At 33.4% G+C, this 18,765-nt stretch overlaps 1 protein-coding gene across 2 annotated transcripts in view; it reads right to left on the bottom strand.

The window, feature by feature from the left end:
• Positions 1-1,940: 1,940 nt before the first annotated feature.
• EXOC5 (exocyst complex component 5) overlaps positions 1,941-18,765 on the bottom strand; it is a 61,718-nt gene continuing 44,893 nt past the window's right edge. The window contains exons 13-18 of one of the 2 annotated variants that reach the window (XM_032875312.1): positions 12,852-12,960; positions 8,914-9,034; positions 7,620-7,706; positions 5,228-5,336; positions 4,815-5,030; positions 1,941-4,170 (exon numbers count right to left, since the gene is read on the bottom strand). In XM_032875312.1, coding sequence (XP_032731203.1) covers positions 3,982-4,170; positions 4,815-5,030; positions 5,228-5,336; positions 7,620-7,706; positions 8,914-9,034; positions 12,852-12,960 — 831 coding nt within the window. In that variant the 3' untranslated portion in view covers positions 1,941-3,981. The remainder of the gene's footprint in view (positions 4,171-4,814; positions 5,031-5,227; positions 5,337-7,619; positions 7,707-8,913; positions 9,035-12,851; positions 12,961-18,765) is intronic. The other variant, XM_032875313.1, reaches the window with a different exon arrangement.

Raw genomic sequence — 18,765 nt, 5'->3', positions numbered from 1 at the left:
AAAATAATATTAAAAAGAATTTTTTGGTTGAAATATTTCTACTAAATATAAACTTAATATTAAATTAAAATTTCATGACCACTTATAAAATTTTAAAAAGCAAATTTAAAAAGTATGATCACACACTGGGCACATTAAAAAATCCAACAGTAAATTAGCTACTGATCCTGTGTACCAACTTCACAGTCTAAACACTACAGTGAACCAAACATTGGATAAGAAGAGGATTAGATTAAGCAAAAATTAACAAGGCTATCAAAACTAAGAGCCTATTTAAATGTTAAACAAGAAGAGTGTACAGAACATAAAGAGTGAGAAAGACTTAGGTTTCAATCTGAGCCTTTTATTAGCTATAGACCTTGAGTAGGTCTACTTAACATTTTTGTGCCTCAGATGTTTCATCTGTCAAATGGAGGTAATAGTACCCAACTCCTAAGGCTGCTTTGGAATCTAATGAGATCATGTATACAAATGGTTAGCATAGTACATGGAACCTGACTAGATAAATGTAGCTATCGTTATTTTCTATTATGCATCAAAATTGCTGTTTTTACTTTAGGCAGAATTATTTACTCTAACAACATGGACTGGTCTTTTCCTCCAAAGTACACAAAATATTTCAGGTCCAATTTTCTCAAGCAGAAGAAGTACTACAGGAACTGAATATAGTTAAACTAATTTCACTTGGATAAAAGCATAAAGTACTTTTGATGTTAAATTCTCCAAAAGAATTCAGTACACTTCTAGGAAACATCTCACACTTCTGAGTCAATGAGTTAATATATAGGTAATACACACCATAAATTTGTATTAAAAAAAATTAAATTCCCAGAGGTGAGCTTTTTAAGTCAATGACAAATTATGCCCTAAGTGAACCTTGCTTACTCTCATATGTTCAAGCATGCCTTAGCCGCTACCTTATAAACATGACAACCTTAAAAGGTTTTGTGGCATTTCAGGAATCAAAATCTCTTTATCCAGATACTAGTAACTATTCACCATCACAGATGAAAAAAAGGCATTTTAAGCAAGCAGTAAATTCTCCACTTTGAGTCGGTCTGATAAGTCAATTATTTCATGGTAAGTCAGAAGGCTGATATTCAGATAGTGAAATATTTTAAATGAAAGAGGAAAGAAAATTATTTAAATATATCAAAGCAGCTCTTACTTAAAAAGGGAAGGTGCTAGGGACTTGCAACCATGATGATGCTCAAAAAGAGGCTAAATACTTGTCTTGAAGTAGTCAACTATCTAAAGGTCCATCCAAGCATCATTAATAATTCTTCGTAAGGGCTATTCATCTACTCTGGTTGACTGTCATTTTCAATATCATAACATACACACTAGACTTCTTAAACTTGTGTTCTGTATTTCACTTTCTGTACCATTTTATGCAAACAGAATATACTCAAGTTGAAGAAATATAATTTGCAGTGTTTTGGTGCATATTTGCAACTTCCAAACATTACCTAAATGTTGCCTGTTAGCTCATGTGGAACTGTAGAAAACTGTAAAGATTTTCCTTATTCAATGTTGGCTAAAGTTACTAATACACAAAGTTCTGGTCATGCTAACCTAAAATTTTACCATGTGCACATGAAAAAAATCTTACTTATTGATCATCTCTTTTGAGTCATAAATTGTGGATATAATTTTATAGTGGCCACAAATATAAAAAATACTTTAAAAACTGGAATACAAAGAATACAAGGAATGCATAAGGGTTTATAAAAAAAACAATTTTTTTCTTAGAGAAAGATAACCAGTTTAGGTTAAATGTCTAATCTTAGTTATAAAGTACTTTTCTGCTAAAAAAAGGAAGTGAGAAGACCTATGCTATAAAAAATAAGGAGCATCTTGAAAACTTGAATAGAAATAATTTATAAAATTAAGTACAGATATCCTAAAGATGTAAAAATGGAGTGAAATAAAAAAACAACTGCAGGGAATTTGTTTATTAAAGCATTAATGTTAACACTTCTAAGTATTCACTTACGAGTTTTCTTTGTCACTGCCTTGGTCAATGGACATAATGGAAAATATTGCACAAAACTCAAGCATGGAAATAATAATTAACAAAATATCTAAGCAACATGTATAGCCTTTACATTTTAAAAATTAATCCAAACAAAATAATTTGAAGCACTTCTCTGATTTGGAAGTCTTAAAATGTTTCTCACATGTTTTATTTAAGATTTTTTTTTTTTTTTTTTTTTTTTTTTTTTTTACAAATTGACACTGTGTACAAAGAGTTCAAATGGCCAGTAAAACTACTGCTTTAAAATTGTTGGCTTTAAGTAACAGAGGTATAATTTGAATTCACATCAGAGCTTTCTAAAATGGCAATAGTACAAGCATATGACTTTCTCTAGTATCCAAAATCTGTTCTGGCTTCCCTTGGCTAAGGAATAGAAAACTAGACAGCCTTCTAAAACTGCCACGATTTCCTGAAATGCTTTAAGTTGGCATACTTTGTTTCTCTTCCTTACCTTGGTAACACTGGGCTAAACAGAAAATGAAGAATATTTAGTCAATAGTAATTTAAACAGTCGCTAGCGTTGGACCTGGAAGTTTTGGAAAAATTGACGACCATTCAGAAACATAGTCTTAAAAGAAAAGTAGTTTGCCAAAATTAGGCCAAAAATCTTCTTAAAGGGAAAAAAAATGCCAAGAATGAGCTGAACATTAAAGTTTACCTGTCCCTAGATGATTATGAAAAACACAAAGGAAGCTGAAACACTACATATAGATAAGAATGAATTCTTACGGAGCAAGTTTATAGAAATTGTAGAGTAAGAGCCTTTCTAAATTTCCACTTGATGTTTTAAAATTTTATAAGTGATTTATTATGTCACCACATTAAGCCAATTCAACTAATTCCAATCAGTAAGAACTGCTTCAGAAATACCTTGAAAAAGATAATGACAGAAACTATAGATCTGAAAAGCAACCAGTTTTTACAAATCTCATCTCCAGATGTAGAATATATAACGCTATCAATTCCTGGTTCTCCTTAAAATAGATTACTTATGTTTAGCCATCCCATCTTATTCCAGTTTAGCATTAAGAAAGAAATCTTAAAGGACTGTACTGTTGCTAAACACTGTCAATATTTCTCATATTCACCATTTAGACTATACCTCATTTTATTTCCCTTATAGTATTAAAATAATGAATAAATAGGGTCCTTTAGTTAAGGTCCTCCACCTTATCTTAAGTGAAATATAAAATAAGGCAGACTTATTAATTTCTTGCTAGCATTGGCTTAAAATCTGTTTACAAAATAAGAAATAGTAAACTTTAAGGTTTGTTTTGTTTTTTTTTTACCCAGAAAGCAGATGTATCCTGATCCACACCTAATATCTACATAAAACATTTCATCATTTTAGTTTAGTCTATAACATTTTTCTTGGAATATTATTATACCTTAGGAAAAAAAATCCAATTAACCAACTACAGAAATTATGCTCAATTACTAACCTTTTGAAAGAGGCAAAAGTTCAATAGGAAAACCTAAAATAACTTGTTTAACAATTACCAAGTGCTGAAAAGGTCATTAAAAATTGGTAAATAATAAATGCAGTTTTGTTGTATTTTACCATTAATGCAAAATAGGACAGTGAAACTTCCCAATAGAATATGTTAAAGAATGTCAACTGGAACACTGATAATATCACATTTGTCTTCTGACACCAACATTTTCCAGGATGAAAACAGTGACATGTAGTTTCACAGAATATGAAATTTAGAATCTGAAATTTGTAAGTTCAAGAACAGAATTAAAACTCAACTTAAGGGGGAAAAACAAAATATGGCCAGTAGTGTCCAAATTTCAAATAAAATCTCAAGGGTAAGTATGGCTGCTGTTTCTCCAAACAGTCATTTTTCCATAATATGTTGGCTGTGTCATAAGAAATCTCCTGTGCTTTCTATCAACCAAGGCCTGCTGAAGTACAACACGTTTCCCTTGCATATTCAACCTCAGCTGAAATGTCGAGCAAGGCGGGCAGATCTATAGTCAGCACGAAGTTGTACAAAGGAGTGAAGAATGTTCTTGTCCAGATTAGCAAGTTGTTCTCCTGAGCAGACTTGCTTTAAATTATCTGGGGCAACTACCAGAAGATTGCAAAGTGCATGCAGAGTATCAAAAAGCTGTAATACCAGTGGAATCTGAATTGAAATAAGAGAAGAAAAAAATAACATTGACACAAAACAATTTCTAGTTTTATAATTATTTTATAAATTCTTCTCATTTATATACTGTTAAGACTTACTAATATGGGAGGATTCAATATTAAAAACTGTAAAAACCTCCTGAAATTGTGAAAACCTAAATATTTTAGACATTAAATAAACTTGGTATAATCTTTTTGAAAAGATTCATGCCAATTTCCTTCAACAGTTGTCATTTATACTTCTGTGGATTAGAATTAGTTACCATTAATATAGCAGTTTTCTTAAATAATTTAAGCTTAAGGAAAACTGATTTCACAGAGATGTACCTGAAGAAAGAACTTATTTTCCTGATGTGTGATATACACACAGCATTGGTTATGGAAGTCACCAATGTCATTTGGACTGTTGAACTGAAATATGGCCTTGTCTAAAATACAGCACAGAGCAAAAATGTGTTAAGACTGAAAATATGATTAGAACATTACTCTTTCAGTTAGGAAATAAATGTTAGATCTGTCTCACTACAATATCAACAAGTTTTAAACTTTTCAGTAGTGATTACAAGTCAGCATGCATTTTTAATTGTCTGACTTATGTTCTTGAGCCTATTGACAAGTTTTATATTTGTGAATACATACCTTGAAGTCTTTGGCACACTTCCTATATTCAGCTACATCACAAATTGCTAACATGCCACCCCCACAACTGTACGAATATTGTTGAAGATGCTCATAAATAAGTCGATGAAAACGTACTCCAAGTTCCATCAAAACTGTATCCACATTCTTCCCATCCATGGAATTTTTAATCTTTTCCACTTGCTTTCTTACATAAGCACAGACTTTAACACAGGCCTGTAAAATTTTTTCTACACTTATTACATAGAAATGTGTATCAGCTTAGCTAATAAGAAAATATATACAGTGTCTCATTAATCTCTAAGTATAAAAGAAAAAAATTTAGAGCACAGTAAGACACACCAATGAAAATGTTAATGAAAATATTATGTATAATAGATATTCTTACTAGTATACTGAATTATTTTACTCACATTAGTATATTGAATCAAAACATTGTTTTCATCCTCTGGCTTAAAATCTGTCTTCTTTTGTTCTGCAGTCAAGATATGCTTCATCTGTCCAATCATACAATTTAATGTCCTAGAGAATTAAGAACACCATACATTTTACCCATTTATTTTAAATTTCCTTTAATTTATATTATTTATACTAAATTAAATTATTTAATTTCAGAGCACCATAAAATTATTTACTATCGGTAGACTTTAGATTTTAGAAAAAATAAATTCTAGGTCTTGCTATAAATGAACTCCTGGTTTTATTAGCTTCCTGCTCTTGCCCAATACTTTATTTATGGTTATCTTAAAGATGTGAGAAACCTGTCACTAACTTACTTCCTTAACAACCATATACAGAGGGGCACCTGGGTGGCTCAGTTGTTAAGTGTCTGCCTTTGGCTCAGGGCATGATTCCAGGGTTCTGGGATCGAGCCCCACATTGGGCTCCCTGCTCGGCGGGAAGCCTGCTTCTCCCTTTCTCACTCCTGCTTGTGTTCCCTCTCTTGCTGTGTCTCTCTCTGTCAAATAAATAAATAAAATCTTAAAAAACAAACAAACAAACCACCATATACAGAGACTGGTTAGGAAGAGAGGAAGGAAGATAGAGGATTTAAGACAAATGGCCAATGTTTGGAAGAATTGGTGAGAAGAATAGGAGTTTCATAGTCTAAGGATAAGCAGGAAGCTGAACAAATGGTACTAATGATTCAGTGGGGAAATGAGAACATGGGTTTACAGCAGCACCGATAACATTTAAGTTATGTGTTATTCTCCAACAGTGGTCAGCCATCCAGTTATGGGAATAAAAGAGACTGCACTGATCCAAAGAGACTGCACTGATCTGCAATAAGATAGATAAGGTTAATGGAAACAGATTTTATGGTAATTATAAGGGACTAATTTAAGAGATGAATCAAACAACCTAAGCATAAAAATAAATAAAGAAAAGGATAGTAGATTGGCAAAAGATAAATATATTAAGGGCTGGAGTTCCTGCGGAGGTCAGAAAGCAGGTTATGGAGTTGGAAGAACAGGAGACTGTGAGCAACCAGTGGGATATTCAAGTTTGAGGTTTTTGTTACCAATGGTAATGAGGTCTAGTAGGATATGAGATTAAGTAGCTAAAGTGAAGATGATCAAGAAAATGAATGGGTCACACACATGGAAGTAGAAGTAACCTAAGATTTAAGGTTAAAAGAAAAACTATAAGCCAGATGCCCAAATCCTCAATAAATGCAGGAAACTAACATAACTGATTGAGAGACATAGCAATAAGAAAAGATGATGTGAGTTTTAAAAGCAAGGGGGTTCTGACCTATAGATGGATACTGGTCTGAAAATATCAGAAGGTATCAGATGAATGCTCTGCTCACCTCTTGGCCCCATGGTACATGGGTAAAATATGAGAAGTTCACATTCATGAGACCACTACAGAATACTGTGCCTTCAATTCATCAACTAGTGCAAAGACTCTGAGATTAAGGCTTATACAGAAAAATATTAAGAAGACACCAAGAAAATATTCTTTCCTGTATCTCCGAAATTTTAACATATCTAACCTCCCCATGTCTCTAGCATACACCAAATGCTTGATAAGTGGTAACTATCATCATCATTAATATACGCCCACCACATCATCTCGAGAAAAGAGACCCACTGCTCTACAATATTAATAAGGTGATTAACTACAAAAAAAGTTACACAAAATGTTTGAATAGAGTTTGTATTCACTTAATGAAATTTACAGAAAACAAGTATATTTATTTAAAGCATTTCAGATAATAAGCTTGAAAATTCTAAATGAAAATAAAATCCTCTATGTTACATACCATTTTTAAGGAGTTTGGACAGAGAGAGGGAAAGAGGAAGAGGAGGAGAAAGTGGTGGCCTATAAAAATGGTTTTCAATTGAATCTAGTTTAAAAGCATACCTAAACATACTGAAAAACATTTTCATGTTGCATTTGTAATGGTATTTTTACAATTTAAAAAATGTAAGAGAAAAAGGGGGCTACTAGCTGGCTCAGTTGGTGGAGCATATGACTCTTGGTCTCAGGGTTGTGAATTTGAGTCCCACATTGGGTGTGGACTTTAAAATAAAATCTTTAAAGGAATGCCTGGGTGGCTCAGTCAGTTAAACACCTGACTCTTGATTTCAGTTCAGGTCATGAACTCAGAGTCATGGGACTGAGCCCTGTGTCTGGCTCTGTGCTGAGCAGGGAGTCTGCTTGAGATTCTCTTTCCCTCTGCCCTTTCCCCAGAGCTTGATTTTCTCTAAAATAAATAAATAAATCTTTTTAAAAAATCTTAAAAAAATTAATTAAAAATAAACATAAAAAATATATAAGGTAAAACTAATAACTTGCCTATCAATGCCATTATCCAATTTCGTCTCCATTTGTTCAATTATTTCTTTTTTCTTCTGAAGGCATTCAGATAACTTAGGAGAAGAGCTATTGAATGTTTAAAGGGAAAAAAAAATCACATTAGCAGCCTTATAAAAGTTTTTCATATGCACATGTGTATTGTTATAAACATTTATAAATACACATGTATTGTTTTAATTTGTTCACAAATTCAAGAAGCACATTACATAGTAATTGCCATGCCCAATATAATATGAGGAAATTAAGTAGTATTACTATGCCTAACAGTCACACTAGGAAAAATTAACCAGTTATATGAGAAGGAAGAGGAAGGTTTAGATTTGTTACTTTCATGTAAGAGAAGATATCCCTTAAGAATATAAATATATGTGATTTTGAAATTTTGGGATTATTTGGTTTCCTTTTTAATTAAGTATCTAGATTAACAGTAAAACAAAAATGAACAAACCCCAAAGGCTATCACCAGAGTCTTAAGAATATAATAAATTATACTAATTAAAATTTGGAAACTAATAGCCAATCTAGTGGTATTTAGCTTTCCTATATTATGAAAACAAATCTGACAATCACATTTGCCTTCTGAATGCCATCTAAATGTCAAAAACCACCTAAACTATTAAGGAATATGCAACCCTAAGAGTCATGTGAATTTTGCACCATAAGGCATTACAGCTCTTAAAATAGTACATTTCCTTTTAAAGTGTGATTCAGGGATCACAAATTATCTTTATCTTTGAGATTGTTTATGAACTAATTTCTTGAGATATCAATGTGTACAATAAAATGTTTAAAATTTTATCTTTTGGGGTACTTGGGTGGCTCAGTTGGTTGGGCAACTGCCTTCGGCTCAGGTCATACTCCTAGAATCTCAGGATAGAGTCCTGAGTTGGACTCCCTGCTCAGCGGGGAGTCTGCTTCTCCCTCTAACCTTTCCCCTTCTTGTGCTCTCTCTCTCATTCTCTCTCTAATAAATAAATAAAATAAAATTTTATCTTTTACACATATTTTTCCTCTTCTTAAAAAATATTTTTCCTCTTTAATAATAGTACACATACAAATTTTATAAGGCATGTTCATGTACGTATACTCTACATTATTTAATCTTCACATACTTTAGAAGTTCACATAAACTGATAGGAAGATATAAACCAAATCTTATTTAATGCCTTATTAAAATCTGCCCAATTAATCTTATAAAATTTTTGTTGCGTACCTTTATACATATAGCATTATAATTGTCACAGAAATACCAAGAAAAATCAATTTGACTAACCTTATTAGTGGCATAAGGTGATCATTAAACTGCTTGTCAAAAAGATGAAAAATAGTATTGGCCTGTTGCACAACATCCAAAAAATAGAGATTTGCATTCCTAGAATCTGAAGAGGGAATTCCTAAAATTGGAAGGCATGTACGTATTAGAATCATACTTGAAGAAATTCATCTTGGCAAGAGAAAAAAGAACGTGGCATAATAAATAAAAGTAAATCCTATTTTAACAAATCAGCAATGATTTTTGTGGATAGAAGAGTAAAATTAAGCTCAATAACTTAATAAAGTGAATCCAAAATTTTTACATGAAAAATTTCACCATCTACCCAGTCTTCATTATTTGCTGAGATAAATCAAAAAATAAATCAATAAATGAATCATCTTGAACTGTATCTTCTTTCCTTTCCCATTCTCATGCCTAGTGGTTCCACATTAGCCATGCATACATTTCCACCATTTTTCTTTTAACAAGGCCTCATTATCTCTGGTAACAGTTAAAATAATTTTTTATTAGTTTCTTGGGTTCAAATCACTCTTTCCTGCTATGTAGTGTTGCCAGAGTAACATACTTAAACTTACACATTTTACTCATCTTGCTCTCCATTATTTCCTCAAAAATATTCAAAGTCTCCTCACTGTCTACAAAATAAATTCTTTATTTTCAGCATGATACTCAGCCAACTCAATATGCTGACTCCAAAAGAAAGCTGACCTCTCCAGACTTCAGTTTCCTCTTTTTTGTAAAAGAGCAATAGGTAAATTCTAAGGTCCATTCTAACCTTAGATGTTTATGTTTCTAGCTAAAATTAAAAGGCATAGTGGGTTAGGGAAAATATTCACATATGAGAAAATGAAATTAATAACTATAATTCTTTATAGGATGATGATTTTTTTCAAAGTCTTAAAAATGAAAACAAAGGTGTTTCATTTTCCCATAAAAGTCAAAATCACCAACTGATAAGATAATTAAAGGCTCCAACATAAACTTACAAGAGAAAAAAATTTTGTGGAAAATCCTTACTATTAACAAAAGATATTAAAATTAAGGTAGTTATTTATGTATGTTTTTAACCACTAAAGTTTTTAAAGGAGTATTCAATGTTATGCAGAAGAACTGGTACAAGCATATATACCAACAGCAGTGTAAATTAGTGTAAAAAAACCCTTTTGGAAAATTCTATATGTATAGAAATTTTTAAAAATTGGTAATACACCTTGTGGTTTTTTTTTCCCCTTTTTTGAAGTAAACCCTAGCCCCTATATGGGGCTCAAACTCATAACCTAGAGATCAAGAGTTGCATGTTCTACAAAACTGAGCCAGCCACGTGCCTCTAGTAACACACTTTGATCTGCTAACTTCACCTCTGGGATTTCATACAGAGAAAATAATTCAAAATAAGGAAAACACTTTAAGCTCTACAATGTTCACTGCAGCATTATTTAAATTACCAAACTGCTGAAAAAAATCCAATATGTCTAGTAATAGGGGATAGTTAACTTCATTTAACTTTATTTTATATATATATATATAGCTATATATATACATATATATATACACACACACACACACGACAAAATTTTGATCATTAGAAATAACAACAGTAATTGCTAATTAAATGGCTACATGGAAGAAAACTTGTGAATTATAAGAGACATTTTCATCCTACCAGTAAATTTTCTAAGCCTTTCCAAATTGTGAATATAGCTACTAAAATGAAGATATTAGATTTCCATATGAGCTAAATAACCATATGGATTCAAATTATTGTTACTTTTTTTCATTATCTTCTTTAATTTTCTTAGTATCTTTGAGGTATTATTATCCCAATACAGCCACATTAAGTAATTTGCAAATGGCAAATGTTAAACACTTGATGTCAAGAGTTTGAGCCCCACACTGGGTATTGAGATTATTTAAGAAAATAAACTTTTAAAAAAAGAGTCCACTGTAATTAAGTTTAAAAAAGAAGCAGGATACAAATGCTTCACAAGTTTACTGAATTATGGGTAATTTTGCTTCAGTGTTAAAAAAAACTTTTTAAAAGGATGTGATATACAGTCAACAAACATTTTTGAGCATCTACTATGTGCTAAGGACTAGATAATAATGGTGAATAAGACAGATAAAATTCCTAGCCAGGGGCACCTGGGTGGCTCAGTGGGTTAAGCCTCTGCCTTGGCTTGGGTCATGATCTCAGGGTCCTGGGATCAAGTCCTGCATCAGGCTCTCTGCTTAGCGGGGAGCCTGCTTCCCTCCCTCTCTCTATGCCTGCCTCTCTGCCTACTTGTGATCTCTGTCTGTCAAATAAATAAATAAAAGCCTAAAAAAAAAAGATTCCTAGCCAGAAGAGCATATATGCTGTTCTCTTAAAATGCTTTCTCCAAATACTCCATTTAACTCTCTTACACCATTCAGCTCTCTGGTTCATACATCTCCTTGGAGAGGCATTATCTAACCCATCTCTCTAAAAAAGTCCTCTGCTCCTGAATTCCTCCTCCCACCTCCCCAACAGTTCTCACTATCTTTTACTCAGTTTTATTTTTCTTCATTGCACTTTCTAGTCATTTATCTATCTTATCTAAGAATGAAAGCTCCATGAGTACAGGAGTAGGCACTTAAAAGGTATGTGTTAATGAATGAATTCTGGTAAGTGGAGGCAGACATCAACAGATGAAAATTTCATTGTGATAAGTGTTACGAAAAACATTAATTGAGTGATAAAATAATGAGTAACTAGGCTGAGACTAGAGGGCTATCTTAGCTAGGGTAATCCACAAAACCCTCTTTAAGAAGATGATATCTCAGTTGAGATTAGAAGTTGAAATGTCAGGCATGAGAAGAGCTAAAGGAAAAGGAATTGGGAAATAGGGGGAAAGCCTGAGTCAGGGGAAAAAAAAAGAATGAGGGCCAGAGGGGCTGATGGCTAAGGTAGTGAGAAGAAGTACAATATGAGAAGTGGATGTACACATAAGAAGATGACAGATCAAAAGCCATGTTTTTGTAAAGTTTGTTATTCTTTTCCCCCTAAAAGTATCAGGAAGTTCCTAAAGGGTCTTAAACAAGGAAATGATAATCAAACTGACTGTTAACGTGGAGTCAGTCATGTGGAGAAGTAAGAAGACACAGAAAGAGCAGTTAGGAGTGGATAAAGATGATGGTATTTTAATTAGGGTGGCATCAGTAGAACTTGAGAAAAGTAAATGAATTCAAGTTATGTCTGAAGTATACTGATAGAATTTGCTGATAGACTAGCTATCAGATTTGATGAAAAGGAAGAATTACGGCAACTCCAATGTTTAGGGCCTGCGCAACTAGTAAATAGTAATGCTTTTTAAGGACATGGGGAAGAATGAGAGTGGACCAGGTTCAAATGGAAGATAAAAGAGTTTCAGTAGGGATATGTTAAATTTGAGATGCACACTGAACAGGTGGAAAGTTCAAGGAGGAAACTGCACTAATGTGGCTGGAATTTAGGAAAGAAATCATTATTATCCTATTAATACCAGTAAACCCAAAAGACGAAAAGCAAAGGAAAAATTTTAATATGAATCTATTAATTTCCAGGCTTATTTTGGAATATTTTCCTTTCTAAACTTCACATTACTCAATTGTTTCAACCAGAACTGTTTTCACCTTCAGTTCTGCTCCTCTGATATTTTATAACTTAAGCATTGCACCTCATTCTGTATACATACACTGTAGTGACTTATGTAGCTTACCCTGTCCTGCTTGATGTAAATAATGTAAGAGAACTGTGTCTTTGTGTAACTTTCTGCACCTGACAAGTTCTTTCATTACAGATGCTCAAAAAGCATTATTCATTGCATTGAACTGAATTTGACATATATAGAGTGTTGAATATATACAACACATAATGCGTATAGTTAAGCATGATCAAAGGATTTAACACAAAGTATAATACAAATAAATATACTTACCAGCAAGTCCTGTTTCCAAAGCATAATCAATATGTTCAATACATAAAAATTCCACAAGAATGGTAAAAATTCTAAAGGCATTCCTTGGTAAATCAGAAGGATCAGAGAGCTTCAAAAACAAAAACCAAATACATCACTCCTCCAGTCTTTTTAAAAAGTGCCTTTTTTTTTTTTTTTTAAAGCAATCAACTTGTATAAGATGTAGCCAGTATTCAGGTATCAAAACAATTACTTATGCCTCTTCTTCTCCACTCCCAATGCTTTGCTCACATATACGGACACATAATTACAACGCTCCATATTTACACACAATTCTCCTGGCTTACATCAATGTTTTTCTCACCTGGGTTGCAATCCATTAGTGGATTGTGACAACAAAGAAAGAGGGAAGCAATGAAATAATCAACAGGAAATAAAGTATAATGTACATATTAAAGCCAATATAGTTTTATGAAATAAATATACACAAAACATCATATACATACACATACATATAACAAATATCCACTGGACTGCTATGTAAAATCCATTTCTTGTAGGTTGTGGTCAAAGAAGTTTCAGAATCACCAACTTTAACAAAAGCTATTTTAGCAAAACTCAGAATAAAAAGGATACTTTATTCTATTGAGGGGTAGGAATAGGGAAATCGGTAACAAATGCACTCTAAAAGATGACAGGCTCAAAGCCCAGCTTCATCACCCCTAAGATATTACCTAACCCCAACAGGCCTTAATTTCTTCATCTGTAGGGTGGGAATAATGTTAACATTACTTACATCCTAGTCCTTAGGTGAGAATAAAAATATAAAAATCCACGTAAGTATTTCAAGCACAAATGGTACACAGTAAACTTAATAATAATAAATGTTCATTTTTCTGTTGTACTGCTGATTATTAACTACTCAGAAGAATTATCAGTAATTAGAGTGAGAAAACTATCTCTCTCTTTTAAAAAGTTAGAAAACTACCTCTCAAAATCTTATTACTGCTTCCTATATTATTTATCAACTGATTGTTGCCTCTGTAGTCTCTATTCATTTACCTTTAAAGACCCAATTTGGTATTACCCAATTCCCTTACTGATCTTAATACCAGCTCAAAGTTTACTCTTCACTAGTCACTCTACCACTATCTTCACCTCCCTTTTTTGCTCAGTGATGCTCAACAGATGCTCTTAACAAACAATAAAGAATAAATTTTCCACCCACCTGTATACATTCATATATCCATACATAATCGATAGAAGAGGTAGACAGAAAATTGATAGGCAAACAGAAGATGGAAACCACCCTGTCAATCAACTGGACCTGAGATTTATAGATTACTCCATCTAACAACATCAGGATATACATTTACAAAGTTGGATCATATCCTGGTTTTAGAAAACAAGTCTCAACAAATTTCAAATGGATTCACATCATACAAAGTATGTCCTCTAACCACAAGAGGATCAAATTTGAACAAATAACAGAAAAAACTAAAAAATACCCCAACAGCTGACAACTAAAACACTTCTAAATTCACTCATGGGAGTATTTTGAACTAAATGAAAATAAACACAACATATCAAAATCTGTGGTATGCAGCTAAAGCTTACCTTAGAGGGAAATTTATAACACTAAATGTTTATATTGGAGAAGGAAAAACTGTCTCAAATCAATAACCTTAATTTCCACCTTACAAAACTAAACAAAGAAGAGCAAATGAAATCCAAGTAAGCAGCCGAAAAGTAACAGAGTGGAAATTGTTGAAACACAAAATGAATAATCAGTGACACCAAAAGCTGATTCTTTGGGAAAATCAATAAAACTGATAAACCAGACTGATCAGGAAAAAAGATACAAATCGCTGATATCAATTATGACGAGGTGACATCACTACTGATTTTTCTGATATTAAAAGGGTAATAAGGAAATATCATGAACAACTTAATCCCAACACATTCAAACATTTATGTGAAATATACAAATCCTTAAAGACAAACTACCAAAGCTCAATTAAAAAGAAATAGGTAACTTAAATAGTTCTAAATCTGTTTTGAAAGTTGGATTTGTAGTTTCAAACTCTACAAAGAAAACTGCAGGCCCAAATGACTTCACTCATAAATTCTACCAAACAATTAAGGAATAAATAATACCAATTTTAAACAAATTCTTCCAGAAAATTGAAGAGGAAGAACTATCTTCCAACTCATTCTAGAAGGCCAACATTGCCCTGACAACCAAAACTAGACAAAGACATAGTGTGGAAAAAATATATGTGTAAGTCAATATCCCTCATGAACACAAACACAAAAATTCTAAACAAAAAAATTCAGCAAACCTAATCCAACAAAATATACATAGGATAATACACGATGACCAAGAGGGGTTTATCAAAGGAATGAAAGGTTACCATTTGGAAATCAATGTAACTCAGCACATTAACAGAATAAAAAGAAAGCATGTGACAAAATCCAATAACTAATCTTATAAAAACTCGGAAAACTAAAAATAAAAGAATTCCCTCAATCTGATAAAGAAAAATCTATGATTAATGTCATACTTAATGGTGAAAGACTCAATGCTTTATTCTTAAGATCAAGAATAATATAAGGTATTTGCTCTCATCACTTCCATTCATCATTGTACTAGAGGTTCTGAGCAATGCAATAATGCAAGAGAACAAAATAACAGGTTTCTATACCAGAAAGGAACAAGTAAAACTGGCTTATTGGCAGAAAACATGATAGTTTATTTAGTAAATCCTGTGCAATACACACACACACACACACACACACACACACACACACACAGAGGCTATTAGAACTAATACGTAAGTTTGGTTAGGTGTAAAGTCAATATACAAAAATCAACTGTTTTTCTCTACACTAACAACAGAATATCCAAAATATAAATTAAAAAATACCACTCACATTAAAATAGCACTAAAAATTACAAAACTCTGGTAAGGAAAATTAAAGAAAACTTAAATAAATGAACAGATATACTTTGTTCGTAGTGTTATCTAAAACTCAGTATTACTAAGATGTCACTTCTCCACAAACCCAACTATAGATTCAATGCAATCAAAATCCCAAACTTTTTTCCCCCAGAGACTGGAAAACTGATTATAAGACCAATGAGAATGCAAAATAATTTATAATAAAATATTAGAGGATGGACACTACCTGATTCGAGACTTAATAGTTATAATGATCAAGACAGTGTAGTATTGGCACAAAGACAAATAGTTAAATGGAACAGAATAGAGTCCAGAAACAGATCCACATATAAACTGTCATTTTTTTTAAATTTTGTTTATTTATTTGACAGAGAGAGAGAGAGATCACAAGTAGGCAGAGAGAGAGGAAGGGAAGCAGGCTCCCCGCCTAGCAGAGAGCCCGATGTGGGGCTCAATCCCAGGACCCTGGGATCATGACCTGAGCCGAAGGCAGAGGCTTTAACCCACTGAGCCACCCAGGTGCCCCTGTCAAGCAGTTTTTGACAAAGGTTCCAACGTAATTTAGTGGAAAAAGGACAGTCTTTCCAATAACACTTAAACAATTGGATAGCTAAATACAAAAAAACCCCTGAACTTTGATCCATACATCATGGGACATGTATAAGTTAACTCAAAACTAATTACAGAACTAAATATAAAACCTTAAACTATGAAACTACTAGAAGAAAACATAATTGGAAATCTTTGTGACCATGGTTTAGGCAAAGATTTCTTACATACAAAATACCACCCATAACAGAAAAGTGTAAAATTGGATTTCACTAAAATTAAGAACTTCTAGTCTTTGGATGCAAGGGTGGTTCAATATTCACAATTCAATCAGTGTGATAGAACAAATCAATAAGAGAAGAGAGAAGAACCACATGGTCCTCTCAACTGATGCAGAAAAAGCATCTGACAAAATACAGCATCTGTTCCTGATTAAAACTCTTCAAAGTATAGGGATACAGAGAACATTCCTAAACTTCATAAAATTTACCTATGAAAAAACCACAGCGAATATCATTCTCAATGGGGAAAAGCTGACAGCATTCCCTTTGAGATCAGGAACACAACAAGGATGACCACTCTTGCCACTGTCGTTCAACATAGTACTAGAAGTCCTAGCAACAGCAATCAGACAACAAAAAGAAATAAAAGGTATTCATATTGGCAAAGAAGTCAGACTCTCTCTCTTTGCAGATGACATGATACTTTTTTTTTTTTAAAGATCTTATTTATTTATTTATTTGAGAAAGAGCACGAGAGAGCAGAAGGTCAGAGGGAGAAACAGACTCCCCGCAGAGCTGGTAGCCAGATGCGGGACTCGATCCTGGTACTCCAGGATCATGACCTGAGCCAAAGGCAGTTGCCCAACCAACTGAGCCACCCAAACACCCTGACATGATACTTTATATGGAAAACCCAAAAGACTCTACCCCAAAACGACTAGAACTCATACAGCAATTCAATAATGTGGCAGGATACAAAATCGATGTATAGAAATCAGCTGCTTTCTTATACACTAACAATGAAAATATAGAAAGGGAAATTAGAGAATTGATTCCATTGATTATAGCACCAAGAACCATAAGATACCTGGGAATAAACCTAACCAAAAAGGTAAAGGATTTGTACTTGAGGAACTACAGAACACTCAAGGAAGAAATTGAAGAAGACGCAAAAAGATGGAAAAGCATTCCACGCTCATGGATCAGAAGAGTAAACATTGTTAAAATGTCTATACTGCCCAGAGCAATCTATACTTTCAATGCCATCCCAATCAAAATTCCACCAGCATTTTTCAAAGTGTTGGAACAAGCAATCCTAAAATTTGTATGGAACCTTTTATAAAGACCCTGAAACGCTAAGGAAATGTTGAAAAGAAAAACAAAACTTGGGGCATCATGTTGCCTGAATTCAAGCTTTATTACAAAGCTGTGATCACCAAGACAGCATGGTACTGGCACAAAAACAGACACATACACCAGCAGAACAGGGCAGAGAGCCCAGATAAATGACCTGCAACTCTATGGCCAAATAATCTTCAACAAAGCAGGAAAAAAATATACAGTGGAAAAAAGACAGTGTCTTCAATAAATGGTGCTGGGAAAATTGAAGAGCTACATATAGAAGAATGAAACTTGACCATTCTCTTACCCCATATACAAAGATAAACTCAAAATGGATAAAAGACCTCAACATGAGGCAGGAATCTATCAAAATCCTAGAGGAGAACATAGGCAGTAACCTCTTTGACATCGGCCACAGCAACTTCTTTCAAGACATGTCTCCAAAGGCAAAGGAAACAAAACTGAAAATGAACTTTTGGGACTTCATCAAGATCAAAAGCTTCTGCACAGCAAAGGAAATAGTCAACAAAACAAAGAGGCAACCCATGGAATGGGAGAAGATATTCACAAATGACACTACAGAGGGCTGATATTCAAGATCTATAAAGAACTCCTCAAACTCAACACTCAAAAAACAGATAATCATGTCAAAAAATGGGCAGAAGACAGGAACAGACACTTCTCCAAAGAAGACATACAAATGGCTAACAGACACATGAAAAAATGTTCATCATCATTAGCCATCAGGGAGATTCAAATCAAAACCACACTGAGATACCACCTTACACGTCAGAATGGGCAAAATTAACAAGACAGTAAACAAGTGCTAGAGAGAATGTAGAGAAAGGGGAATCCTCTTATACTGTTGTAGGAATGCAAGTTGGTGCAGCCACTTTGGAAAACAGTGTGGAGATTCCTTAAGAAATTAAAAATAGGGGTGCCGGGGTGGCTCAGTGGGTTACGCCTCTGCCTTTGGCTCAGGTCATGACCTCAGGTTCCTGGGACAGAGCTCTACATTGGGCTCTCTGCTCCGCGGGGAGCCTGCTACCCCTTCTTTCTCTGCCTGCTTCTCTGCCTACT

Source organism: Lontra canadensis, unplaced genomic scaffold, assembly GCF_010015895.1.
Source record: "Lontra canadensis isolate GAN:19392208 unplaced genomic scaffold, GSC_riverotter_1.0 scaffold55, whole genome shotgun sequence".
Lineage (NCBI taxonomy): Eukaryota > Metazoa > Chordata > Mammalia > Carnivora > Mustelidae > Lontra > Lontra canadensis.
This window is presented reverse-complemented; position numbering and strand designations above follow the sequence as displayed.